General features: G+C 39.7%; 1 protein-coding gene across 1 annotated transcript in view; it reads right to left on the bottom strand.

Moving 5' to 3' along the window:
• Positions 1-13,512, bottom strand: part of CREBBP (CREB binding lysine acetyltransferase) — a 97,236-nt gene that overhangs the window by 15,470 nt on the left and 68,254 nt on the right. The window contains exons 17-23 of the mRNA XM_082490367.1: positions 10,385-10,503; positions 10,007-10,246; positions 9,417-9,505; positions 3,906-4,016; positions 3,096-3,152; positions 1,769-1,846; positions 1,204-1,271 (exon numbers count right to left, since the gene is read on the bottom strand). Coding sequence (XP_082346493.1) covers positions 1,204-1,271; positions 1,769-1,846; positions 3,096-3,152; positions 3,906-4,016; positions 9,417-9,505; positions 10,007-10,246; positions 10,385-10,503 — 762 coding nt within the window. The remainder of the gene's footprint in view (positions 1-1,203; positions 1,272-1,768; positions 1,847-3,095; positions 3,153-3,905; positions 4,017-9,416; positions 9,506-10,006; positions 10,247-10,384; positions 10,504-13,512) is intronic.

Here is a 13,512-nt window from a genome sequence, read left to right as displayed (position 1 = left end):
CTTCATCATTTTATTAATGCTCTCTTACAATCTTAATCTGTCTTTAATGAGACTAACTTTAGTCTTTTTAACAACACAATCTTGCATGCGTCAGGTTACTCTAGAGACCGTTTTGATTGCTGTAACCTAATACGTCTCATACAGCATTATCATCTCCAAATTATCCCCTTTCAAATCTCTCATTATGCAATCAACCACACACGAAGTTATCAAGAGTTTAATGCAAAACCACTCCTTTATTACACTTTGGAAGATTCAGGCTTGCAAAGTCACAGTATGACAAGGTAATGCCCAGAACTTCCAAGGACCAAAGAAGAACAAGGAAGGAATCAAGTGTACCTGCAAGTTCTAGTTGTTTAAGTGTCTGAATCACCCTCTTGGCTTCTGCACTCACTTTATTTTTCTACTCTATGCCACTGACACTGCATTTTCAATCCTAGCCCCTACTCCCCCCAGGCTCCCCGAAATGCGTATGAGTAAAAGTTATCAAATTATGTTCTCTGATATTAAATGCATGCAAAAAAATGCCTGTGTAAGGACTACTAAGGAGACGGAGACAACTTGACTGGGCGTCTCTTGGCACTCTCTTTAGTGCACATTTTAACAACATTATGACAATAGTTACTTCCAGGAAAATCTAGACGCATGGTACAATTGGTGCCTTCTTCCAGTGGACAGTCGTTCTAACACAGTCCACTCTAGAAGCAAGAAAAGCTCTTCAAATACATTAGTACTTGGCACCACCACAGTACACCTGAAGTGCAGTACAACTTGTTATTACATGTTATTTGAAGGGCACAGAGGTGACAGTAATTTACTACAGTTTCAATGCTACATGGAAACGTGTCTAAATATAGCCAGTAAAGTGCACGCAGCCTTAGGTTTCTCCTGTTCTGTTCCCCCACCCCACTTTTCTCTCTCTCTCTTTTTTTTCTTTTTTTTTTTTTTAAATCTTAGAAAAATAAGGACATAGATGCCAAATACCTCAGGCAGCATTAAGACTGACCACAAACACAGAGAGCAGGCCTTTAAAATGTTGATTAAAATGCTGACAGCTACTAAAGCCTTGGGCTACACTACTCCCCCTTTTGCAAATGTTCCTGTACTGTCTATCATGACAACAGAAAGTCTCAATCAAACAGCTATTAGGGGTGGCAGGGAGAAGATGAAAGTTGAAGATAAAAATAGAAATATCAGACTCACTTTTAGCACTGAATTTGTTTTCTTTACGTGTTCTACCAGTTTTCTTCAGACAGTTGTCACAGACAAACCTATTGAGAAAAAAAAATTGCCAAAAACTTAGCATAAATCCATTACGGGCTAGCTTAAACCCAATGTCTGAACCCATCATTTAAATGTCCAAGTATGATAAATTTTTCTCTGGGTTTGAACAGTTTGTACCTCTCCATTTTCGAGAGACTTAAAGCCTTTATGACCTGGTTTAATTCTGCCAAGCAGTTACACCTGCATTTGTGTTCTGCAGTATACAAATTTACCTCCAACCAACTCCCATTGTTTAGTAGTTAGAAAGAAACCACAGAAATCTGTGTATGAGAACAAGTTGGTTTCATGCACATTTTCATTTGAATATACTGAAATGAGACCCCAAACACCAAAAAATTATTTTATTTAGAAACGCTTTGTCCTTTTATAATCAGTTCTTAAAAGACAGTGACTGCATATTAAAGAGGAAAGGCAGAAAGTCTTAATTATATAAACTACACCGGTCTTGTTAAACAAGGGGTAAAAAACCTAGCAAACGTCTTACCCTGAAGGCCAAATAATATCATAATGTAATACACAAATCTGGTGCATCTTCCGACCACATTCTTTGCAGTCAACAAACCTGAGAAGAAAAAACAGCGGCCAATCACTTTTTTTGTTAGGCAAGTAATTTTCCAGAATTCAGCAAGAAAGAAGGACTTTCCAACCCTCTGCTAAGAACCGAATCAACTTCAGCAGGCCCCATTTATGTGTCAGTTTAAAAAAATACTCGTTACAATAGCTTCAGATATACATCTATCATTCATGTGCACATTATATATATATAAAAAAAAATTAAAAGTAAAGTGTACTAGTTTAAAAATGTGAAATGGGCTGTTACGCACAACTTTTTCTGGATCTTTTCCTGTCCTTTTATAAGCAGAGTTCTGAGTTTTCCCAGCTTGCCTGAATTCTGCTTAACAATACCTCCACAGATTTAATTTTCAATTGTTGCAACAACCACAAGCTGACTAAATGGTTGCTCAACTTACTGTAAATGTAAAAACTAGTCATTCGTGAATCACCGTGCCCAGAAAACATGTATTAGCTTGTCTTCACCTGCACGGATCTGCTACCGTTTTTGGGTTTTGCTGAGGTTTTTTTTTTGGTCTGTATGTCAAAATTATTTTGTTGGATCAAGTCAAGACCGCAACATTGGGTTTGAAGCCAAAGGCATTGGGGTGTATCTCAGCAGTCTACCTTAAAAGGAGGAGCTCTATTTGCAAAGATGAAAAAAGGAATCAAAACGTATTTATTGCGTATCCAACTGCCGGAAAACAAAGCCGTAGTAAGATAGAATCTCATTTCAGCCAGTTACAGACAGCAGGAAAAGCAGCACAGTGCTACTAAAGAAATGGTCAACTTGGCTGGGACTGAACCTCCCGAGGGTAATAAACGCAAGGGAGGAGGAGGACAGCTCTTTCAGTGGGCTAAGCGCTCAAGTGAAGCGGAAAAAATGTTGTTTTAGAAGTCTAGCTAAATCCAGAAGAGGAAGTGCAGAACTCCCCGCCTCCTCCAGGTACTCAGGGCTTGGTGTAAAGGCTCTATACGATGAAGGGCCATTTTCAGCCTTGGAGAACATACCTTAGGAATTACCCAAACAAACAGAACTCAGAACATGCTCACGTTGTCCTCTGGGATATCAGTGGCAGACATCAAGTTTGTATGCTGCACTACGAACTCTAGAGAAAGATGCTGCAGCCTCTTTGGGCAGACATGGGGGTAAGAAGGAAGACTACTTTATTCACTGCCTGACTTCTGAAGTGCTGGCTAAAGGACAAGTGAAAGTGACGAGATTATGTTAAAAAAACCCATAATGGCCTGGTACTTACGGCTCTGGATCTAGCGTATCATTTTTCTTCTTTTCAAACTGATCCTTAGAGATGGTTCTAGAGACAAAGAGTTAATATGAAAACTCAGTAGCACCTTTACATCAGAGGCCAAGAAAATATTACGCTTTTCTGAATTGCAGCAAACGAGCAAACCTCAAGTCGGAAGAAAGCATATCAGTATTTATTTTCTATTCAGAGAAAGCAATTCAGTTAATTTTATTTTAAGCTACAGGAAATATTTTCACTTTCTGTGTAAATTAAAAGCAAAATAAGAGATACCCAAGTATAGACATAAATGTAAAATCATAAAGAACAAGGGAAGCTATCGTCAGTAAAGCAGCCACCTTCCAAACCAGCTTGTATTCCTTAGCAACCTTAGGGCATCTCATTTTCTGGCCAGGCTACACACAAGCCACTGGTTTCATAAACAAAAGCTGTGCTTCAAAAGGTGAGACAACAGGATAAGCCAAAGTCTTTCATTTGAAAAGATAACGGATTAGTGACATTTATTGACACAGCTTCCATTCCCCGCCCCTCCAACCACATTATCTAGGGTCTGCCACCCCCTGCACCCCGTCCACGGGCAGCGCTTGAGCACAACTGGCCAGGAGCGACACTGTTGGGCAGACTAACAGACCCAACACAGTAACGACTGTTAATCACCCGTTACTGCGAAAATCTATTAGTAAGAAAGTAGGTATTTCCCCACGAACGCCACCACCGGCCGCAGGGTCTTACTGTCAAATCAGGACTACACATCATCCCTCCCTACTTAAAAAAGGGGCATGCAGAAGAAAGGAAGCGACTTACGTTTGAGGCTGGGAAGGGTCATCACCCAGGGTGACATTCTCCCCCTGGATTTCAGTGAAACACTTCTCACAGAAGTGATACCTGTCAGCAAGAAGGCCATATTTGGGTGAACTGGTCCAGCACAACATACAGCCACCCAAGCACGGAGCCACCAACCAGAGCAGGGCAGATCACCACGACGAAAGGGGGGGCGTTGTTGGTTGATTGATGGGTCAGTGTGGACAATGAGGAGGAACAGAGGGGAGGGCAGGATTAGAGAACAGGGGAGGGAACAAACAGCACAGACGTAAGAGGTAAGACGCAAACACCAAGACAACACAGAGCAGAAAGCCAAGGCAAAGCACAGATTAGCATTCGGTCTCATTTTACACATTACTAACAAGTTGTCGGGCGTCAAATTCAAAATTTGGGGAGGATTAATGAAGTAGCTACCAAGCGCTACGTTTGTATAGACTTCAAATTTAAGAATTTGGATTTGATTTGCATTACTTAGGAAAAAATGCTCTTTGATTCCAGGCTGGCAATTGATCGAGTTTCCTTTAGGTAAAAAAAACAGCCTGTCAAAAAGCTTTAAGAACACGTTTATTACAGGTTTAAGTAATTAGAAAATATGCTGAAAGCATTTACTGATTGTCAGTAAAAACCTGCAAGAGCAGAAATACTTCGTATTGAAAAAAAGTCCATAAAAATATTAAATTCAAAAGTTATTTGACTGTAAGATTAAATGTGACCAATTGCTCAGCTAATATTATTTAATATAAATGAAACCAAATCCATACTCTAGACAAACATTTAACAGAAATGCAATTATGGGTCAGAGTTTCCAGCCATTTATCTATATCAGTACAATATATGTATATATGTGAACAACATTAAATATTGTACATACATACAATATATTTATCAGATACATTAAAGATGTGGAACTAAGCTTAACAAATTGAATATGAGGCTAGGTACAATTTTTGGTCACCAGACCAAGAGCCAATCCAAGTTATACTCAGCAAAACCAATACTACAGTTTAACAAACCAAGCTGAGTAAATTGGAATACAACTCTAGAAAAATACAATCTGCATTTGAAAAAAAAAAAAAAAAAAAAGTAAAAAATCAAGTTACACAGATTTTTTGTTTGTTTGTTTGTTATGAACTGGAACCAAAATTGCCAGGGTCATTAAAAAAAAAAAAAAAAAAAAGGAGGCTAAATGTTTGGAAAGGATATGAATTCACACATGAACAAAGGTAACAAAGAGAGGCCACAGCTGTAAAATGCAGGAAGGCCACAAAGGATCATCAAAATAAAGGAGCTGTATGGAGGATCAAGAGTGAGAGAGTATAAGCAGCAATGGCAGCACAGTAAAACGCAGTTTTAGTACTCAAACACCAGAACCGTAAGAATGGTAGTGTATAAAAGGCATCAAACGAGACTCAATGTCACAATGAACCAACAACTTAAGGGATGGAGATTAATAAATATGGCAGCTTGCCCCTTCAACCACATACTCATACACTTAAACTACTGTAATCCGGGTGTCAGATCTCCGAGGTTGTGCTTTCCTGGAGACAACAAAAGCCATTTATCGGCACTTATTGAAATGTATGGATCAGAATTTCCTCCTGTGACACACGCTGGCCATCACATCGCCACTACGTGTTTTCTAAATGTTTGTGAAACACAGCGCAAGCAAGGGGGAGCGGGTCCTTCAGCAGCGCCCGTTGAATCGGGGGTGGTGGTGGGGGGGAAGACATTCTGCAGAGCAATCTGTGTCCTCCCCAGGCGGGAGCCAGGTCTGTGTTACCATAGCATAATTTACAAGAGCCTGAAAACTTCTGCAAACTCTGCCAGCTGGCTCAGGCTTCAAGAGCTCCTCTGCTAGCCAAGAACCACTTAAATGCAGCAGCACACTGAATACTCTCTCTACTGTGGGACTGACACAAAGAGGAAAAAGGTGTATTTTATTCTAGTTAATATAGCCCGTACTGACATACCCACGTAATCATCTTACCAGCAGGGCTGCCGCAACTTTGATAGCAACCGCGCGAGCTAAAATGCCACGCTCCCTGCCCAGAGGGCTGCTCGCCAGCCTACCACAAGTGACTTCTCTTCTCCTGGGTCAGCTCAACTAGGATTAAACACATCACCCTCCCAAGGAAAAACAAGGCTTTCGGAGCTGATAATGCAACAGAACGAGGCCAGGAGAAAATAAATAAATAAATAAATGTATCCCATTAATTTATAATCATTGGGAATGATAAATATATTATGGTTAGTACAGAGTAGTATTACAAGAGAATTTCAGGAGTGGATACTGACACTGCACATCTCTCTTACACTGACTTCTCGTGCCCCTTGCCCCATACCCGATACACTATCATCTAATTTTTCTTTTTTTTTTTTTTTAAAAACCCAAACATAATAGGCTCAGAATTTTATATCGCCCATGTCCTTTTTTTCCCCCCTCTATAATGTGCTTCTTTAAATTTTTCTTCAATTAAAAAACCTAACTAATTATTTTTCTTACTAACAAGGTTGCTCATTTTAAGGGTCAGATCAGGAAGGACTGAAATGCAGGAGGACCCAAACACAGGAGTGTGTAGCTAGAAAAATCCACGGTCGAGGCTCCTATTAATACTACGCTATGTTTAAACAGTCTGAGAAATGGTTAATTCTGATCCATTTTTAGAATAATTTACGGGCTTTCAAAGCACTTGTGAAACTGAGCAACAAGGCTGCCTTCGATATTGGATTTAAGTTACACGGCAGAAATCTAACGAGCTCCACCAGCACAGATATTTCACCCTCTGTTCGCACTGCGGCTGCGGGAAGCTCCGGCTCGCAGGGACGAGCTCTTCAGTTCGGCAGTGTGTTAAGCACGTGCTCCAGCGATCCGTGGATCTGAAGGGGAGCACAGGATTTCACACGCCACAGAACCGAAGGCTAATGCTAGCAAGAGTCAAGCCTTAATCCATGGTATTAAAATGAGGAAATAAAAATTGAAATACAGTGAAAATGAATCACCTAAAGATCATGAACATTTGTCCATAAAATAACCAAGGTGAAACAGTAGCTATAACTTATTATGAATATGGACCCTTAGAAATGGAGACTTGCTTGTAATTCATTGACTTTTGTACGTCACTACAAATATTCAACAAAACCCGTAGAAAGCATACAGTATTCTAGTTGTAACAGTCATAGGAAATCCAAACAATGTAATTATTGCAACGCATCAAAAATGGAAAGCTTTTCAAATGCAGACTGTTCAGGTGACTGATTCCCATTTATCAAAGAGTAACGTTATGGTTCAACACCAAAGTCCAGAAAATGCTCAATCTCTGCCTTAACAGGTGAATTTCCAACTCTATTTAAGTGCATTCAAAGGAAATTCTGAATTAGTAGCCAGATGCTAGCACTGATATGGAACACTGATGAGTTTTCTCAACTGGATATTCACACAGGAAGTGTATTTTCTGAACAGTCACTTTAATGTAAACTTCTGCCTTATTATGGAAGCCAAACAGTTCCACACCAGATAATGAACTTTTAATCATTGAACTGTAGTGCCCGAGTTCATTTATTCAAGGATGCCTGAATATTCTTAGTTGTAATGTAGTTATGGGATACGCTGGATTTCAAATACATCCAATTTTGTCTGTTTCGTAAACTGAAAATGACAAGAACGTTTGACCAATTAAAGGTCTGCTGGAACCACAGAATTTTTTTTTCACTAATTTGCTACTTGGTTAAGAAAAATCTAGGATTTGAAGATCACTGTCACAGGGGATAGTTAATTTGACTGTTTCAGAGCAATGCAGCTGATGAATAAGAGCTTTCTATGATCTGAGAATCCAAACGCATCACACCTGCCCCCAACTGAAAACCACCCCAAATCCCCAAACCCCAACCCTTTTCTCAAGACATCCGGACGAACAGAAATCTACACCCACCTCTGTTCTGCTACTGCCCTAACTGACACTTCGAACAAACCACCCCCCTTTTATTACTACCCTTTAGACTAAACTCAGTGTAAATGGACTATCACATCTGCAGCGGTAGGAAACGGAACTATCGCACCACTGAGCCCAGAGGAACCCACTGCCCCATCATCCCTGTACTTATTGCTAGTGAGCAACACTGCCTTCCACCAAGTAATCCAAAGGATTTAATACTAACTTAAATAGGAGAGGTATCACTGAAAGAAAAATTGCCCCTTCCTCAATTATTTTTGAACTTGCTATTTTTTTCAAACACAGTACTAGCTGGATGCACGATATGAAAAGTATTTGAAATTCTACCACACAGAGTTGGTATTTAAGGGTTATCCCCCCCCCCCCCGTACTGAAGTACTATCTCTTTAACTGCATTTTAATTGCTTTATTTCTCTTCAGACTGACTTTTTTCAGCGTTCACAACAGCTATATAAAACCTTTTATGAGAGCTCGTGAATTCACATTCCTTTGCGTCGATACTATCTGCCACAAAGGCCACCTGAGAGCCAACATACAATGAAAGACGACATGTTTTCATCTCCCACACCATGCTTGTGTACCTAGGTGGTACACAACTGTCCTGCACCAGCTTACGGCAAGTTCGGTGATGGAGGGATCGCCCCAAGAGAGACTAAATGCAGCACCGACTGTCTGAATTAGTTCTGTAACTTCAGTTAGACAACAGCCCCGCCGAGCGCTGCAAAGCTGGCCAGACTTAGAGTGCCAAACCTCTGGAAAGCAATTCCTAACTTTGCTTTAAAGAGGGAAAAGGAAGCTTGTTTCTTAGCCCATTTATGTTTTCTATTTTTTTTTTTGAGGGGAATATAATAAACTAAGAAACCAAAACCAAAGCCAAGTTTGCTTTGTTTTTAAAGCACTGTCGATTTCAGCATAACAAGGAAAATTAATATTGTAATATAACAATTGTTTAATAATCATACAAACAGCACATCCTAATATTTATTAAAAAAAAAACAAACCAGAAACTATTGTTTTCATAGCTTCTCATGGAGTCTGGGTAGTTTCCAATGCTAATTCAAAGCTAATTTAAATAGAATTAAGTACTAACTAGGAAGAGAGAAAGTAAGTCTTGCAATCAATCACTGTATCCTTTACTTTGCAAATTCTGATGCTAATTTGGTAACAAACCTGCATATTTTTACAATATTCCCAGAACATGGTTTTTCAGTGCCTTTTTGCAGTTCTGCCCTTCTCCCTCCAGCAAGCCCTGCGACTCGGTTTGTGCAAAACACGGACAACTTTGCTTCCACTTAAGTGGTGCGGGGTGCAGCCTTAGCTAATAGCAAGCACTTAAGTACAGTGTGCGTCAAGCTGCAGTACAGCAAAGTAAAGGGTCGCCTGCAAAAGGACAGCATGCAAAGATACAAAACCGACTTTCTCCTAACTTAGCTGCCAAAGGAAAGAAAAAGTTAATTAATCCTCCTCCTCCTCATGTGGAGAGGACTCAAAAGGATCTCACTTCCTCAATAAGGGGAAAAAAAAACCAAAGTCAAGGACTTACCTATTCTGGTAACTGTAGTAGGCTGCGTCACGGGGAATAGTACACAACTGCTTGCCGTAGCAGCACAAGGTCTGGGGAGAAAACTCATACTGCAAAGCAACGGTGAGGAAAAGCAGCTTTAAAATGCAATCTTATGTTAATCAAGTGTCTCTTAGGCAAACCTGATGCTTACATATACCATAATACATTGTTATGTTTATCACACTTTTCCAAGCTATTCTAAATATATTAGCACAACTCTCTTAATTTAATTACAATTATTAACTATGTAAGCTAAACATCTGACCCTCTAACCACCTACTTTGTTGCAACAGACATGGGAAACAGGCAAAGCATTTTAATATTGCTTACGACCAAAAAAGGTGTTCTCTGACGGAGAAAAATACAATAGTAATAGAACAGCAGCAAGAAGGATGTTATCAACCTTTTTTAGCTCTTAGCATGCTTGTAACAAAGCAAACTTTGCCCAACCGTTTCATTAAATATTTCCATTTAAAAAAAAAAAAACAAACGAGTATACAAAGCATATGTTTTATCTGATTCAAGCAAAGCTCTTTGGAAGAATACGACTCCATTCCTGGAATACATACCTTGCGCCCACAACAGTAGCCAAGTGATTGCATAACAGGATCAATTTCTTGTTCAAACACCTCCGCGAGTTTAGTGCAAAACTTATAGACCCTGGAAGTCTTGCGATTGTAAAGCCAGGCGTTGTTAAACATTAGCCAAACATCATCCACGTATTGCCAGGGTTCTTGGTACTGCCCAGTATCCAATTTACGTTTAATGGTTGAAAGATCCATAGGATTCTTCACAATGTCAAAGTAGTCCTTCAAACATACACACAAAACCCTTTATTTTTAAGATGTCAACCGTTCATATCATGTTGTACAGAAAAGATGAAATGTTTGTATAAGCAAAGACAAAACAAAAACTTTTTTTTTTTTTTTTTTTTAATGCCGACTCACCGGAATCCCTAAAAGCTGGGGATCCACAGGCTGTCTGAAAGGTAGAGACTCTGGGTCCTGCCGGTACAAAGCTTCAAGAGTAGGCATCAGAGCCTGGCGCAGCTCCTCGGGTTTGAAAACTGTAAATGAAAGTCAGAAAGGTTAGAAAATTTCCTTCCAGGTTTCCTAACCTCTTGACTCCCCTAAACAAACGTTAACACAAAAATCTTAAGAGGCATTTCCTGATCTGCATAGCTGATCGAAAGCAAAACTTACAATCAAGAGGCTTTATGTTTACTCAAATCACAGTAGGTGATATTCCCAGAATAAGAAAATAGGAACAACTGTAGTACATAAGGATACATATTCTAGTGCATTAAAAAAAAAAAAACAAACAAAAAAACCCACCGAACTTATCCAGAACCACATTAATTCAAGTGCTTCAACATGGATGAACCGTAGCTCTTCAGAGAGGAGACTACGCATATTTTCTTCTCCCTCCCTTCTAACCTTGTTTGCTATTTCCAAGCCAAGATTCTGCTAGCAAAACTCACCGTAGTGGACAGGGCCAAAGAGCCAGCTCTACACAGAGTAACCAGATGTCTTGATAGCTGGCAAAAGAATTTTCTGGCCATAGTATACAAACAGTCCTGCTCTGATGGACTGTTAATTGATTTTGAAAGTGTTAATACTCCCAGATTTATATGCATCATTACAATCCCTTGGCAACAGTGGCATGGCAACAGCCACGTTTCTTTCAATAGTGGATGACAAGGACAAGAAAGGCAATGCATTTTCTGAAAAATAATGATAACTTGGAGAGCTCTCTCAACAACTCAGCAGTGTAATTACATTTATTTCCTTAGGAACAGAGTCTTTAAATAGGGAAAAATGCCTATTATTGAGGAAAAAAGACAACTACGGAAAGCAGGATGGCATCTAATATATATTTACCTGGCTGAAATGAGAACGATACCAGTAAGAAGGAGCAATTAGGAGTGCTGTTGAAAGCGCTTAAATCAACAGAGCTATGGTGACCCCTTTGAGGCTGATCATTGCTTTTGTCACTCAAAAGGTATTTTGGTAAGATATAATTGCTTTTTGGGACTCCCGGTTAAAATATTTTTTAAAAGTTCTTTCTTTTTGTTCTTTTTCATTCGGGTGATATTTCTGAGAGGAAGTATTTGCATCTCAACCACGCTCACTGAAATTACACTCCAAAATAAAGCAAGACAAGAAACTAAGCTGACACTACTCAAAACATTTCTGAAGCATTAAGTTCCCTTGTTTTTTTAGCCATCTGTAGATGCTGCACTCCTGGAAATTGTTAGTCAGGTTGAAAATTGTTAAGACCATTTGAGCGCACTGCCTCTAACTGGAGAGAGGATTGCTGCTCAGGTACCCAACAGGCAAGGTACCAGCCAAGTCACTTAAATCATGGCAGAGGACCGAGCAAGCTGCCAGAAGGGTTTCTGCAAGAGCTTGTCTGACAAAGACATCAAGATCTCGCGCTGCTACTACCGAACTCAGTCTCGCCAGATGAAAAACGAGATGAGCCAAGGAGGCCTACGTTTGTCGTTACAAGAACTAATGCAGCCTGGTGATCGTTTCAGCTGTTGCCGCAGTCTCAGTCCCAATAAAATGGCAATTCTCTTCCATGTTAATTGATAGGATACATGCAGGCACTTTCCCATGAAGGGAACTCTACCATATACCCTCAAAGTTTTATAAACTACTAAATTAAATCATGAAATTCTCGAGAACAGAAAGAAATTTCAAATTCCATTCATGAGAAAAGTATTCTCTATTGCTTCTGGAACCATCGTGCTCTGGCTCAGGTAGTTCATAACCTGCTAATCTGAATTGTTTCATTTAATGAAATTTAAAGGTCAAAAAGCACCTTTTAATAATCTACTCTGGCCACCTGCTTGACACTGCTTTTAGAATCTTCCCTGCACTGACTCTATAACAACATACCACTAAGCTACAGTATCTTTCAAAATAAATCCAATCTTAACTTAAACCCAAACTACAGAGATCCAGCACAACTTTTGCCAAGTTCCTTAAAGCGTAATTATCTTTGCCAATAAAAGTTTACAACCTACTTTCATTTTGAAGTTGGAAAAAATAAAAATCAAAATCCAGTTATCGTTTCGATTTATGACTTCACCTAAAAACGTAAAGAAAAGTCGCCTTCACCTTTAGCAGTAAAAAAGCTGCTCTGCCTCTAAGGAATATGACTAATAACAGCACATTTGATCACAGAATCTCCCTATACATAGATTTTACAAGAAAGTTTCTGTTCCCTGCTCTTCCCCTTTTCCACAATTAAATGCTCTCGGTTCTCCTCTTGTAGCTAGAAGATCTTTGTAAGAAGCTGGCATCCAGTTACCCCATTTTGTCTTGGATGTGTGGGTGGTAAAAAGAAAATGGGATCTTCGCCTGAATCACGATGACGTATTATCTGCCAGAGAAGAGCATAATGCTACCTTTTTTACCTTTTAAATTTTTTATTTCTTTCAAACAGAGGAAATCCTGCTTATGATTACTAAGGAGAAAATTCGTAAAGGAAGATGAAGACATTTTCAAAACAATAAGGACAATATACCTGAATACCCCACCCCAAAACCAAGCCCTTGCAGGTTTTGCATTATTAAGTCTTATAAAGATGAGAAGAAACCAGTAAAATTAATGTTGAGGGTCAAACTAAGGCAGCCATCTACAACAAGCAGAGGAGACGGGAGCTACCTAAATGAGTACTACATGGTTTCTTTTGAGAAGACTGCGAGGGAAGAGGCAAGGAACCAAAGCCCTTCCTTTCTTGCTTATGTTAGATTTGCAGAAAAAAAAGCAAAACAAAACCAAAGCCTGAATTTGGAAGGATTTGGTTGCCCTTATTTATGAAGGCAAAACCTTGATGAGGAAGAATAGCTCGCTAAAGGGGTGTCTGCAATTCTCCGAAAAAGCCAAACTACCCAAATTCAGGTGTGAGTCGAGCAGAGCAGTATCTCAGCAATATTATCTCGGTCTGTTCTCTAGCCCACGCCGCATTTCCCGTCCCTCGAGTCTAGTTATACGAGGTGTGCACAGCCAGGCCGACGGCGCTCAGCACACAGATGAGACTCCAACTCCACAACAGAAGCCACTTG

This window comes from Vanellus vanellus, assembly GCF_965231255.1.
Source record: "Vanellus vanellus genome assembly, chromosome: 14".
NCBI classification, from domain to species: Eukaryota; Metazoa; Chordata; class Aves; order Charadriiformes; family Charadriidae; genus Vanellus; species Vanellus vanellus.
The sequence above is the reverse complement of the archived record's forward strand: the minus strand, read 5'-3'. Positions and strand labels throughout refer to the sequence as shown.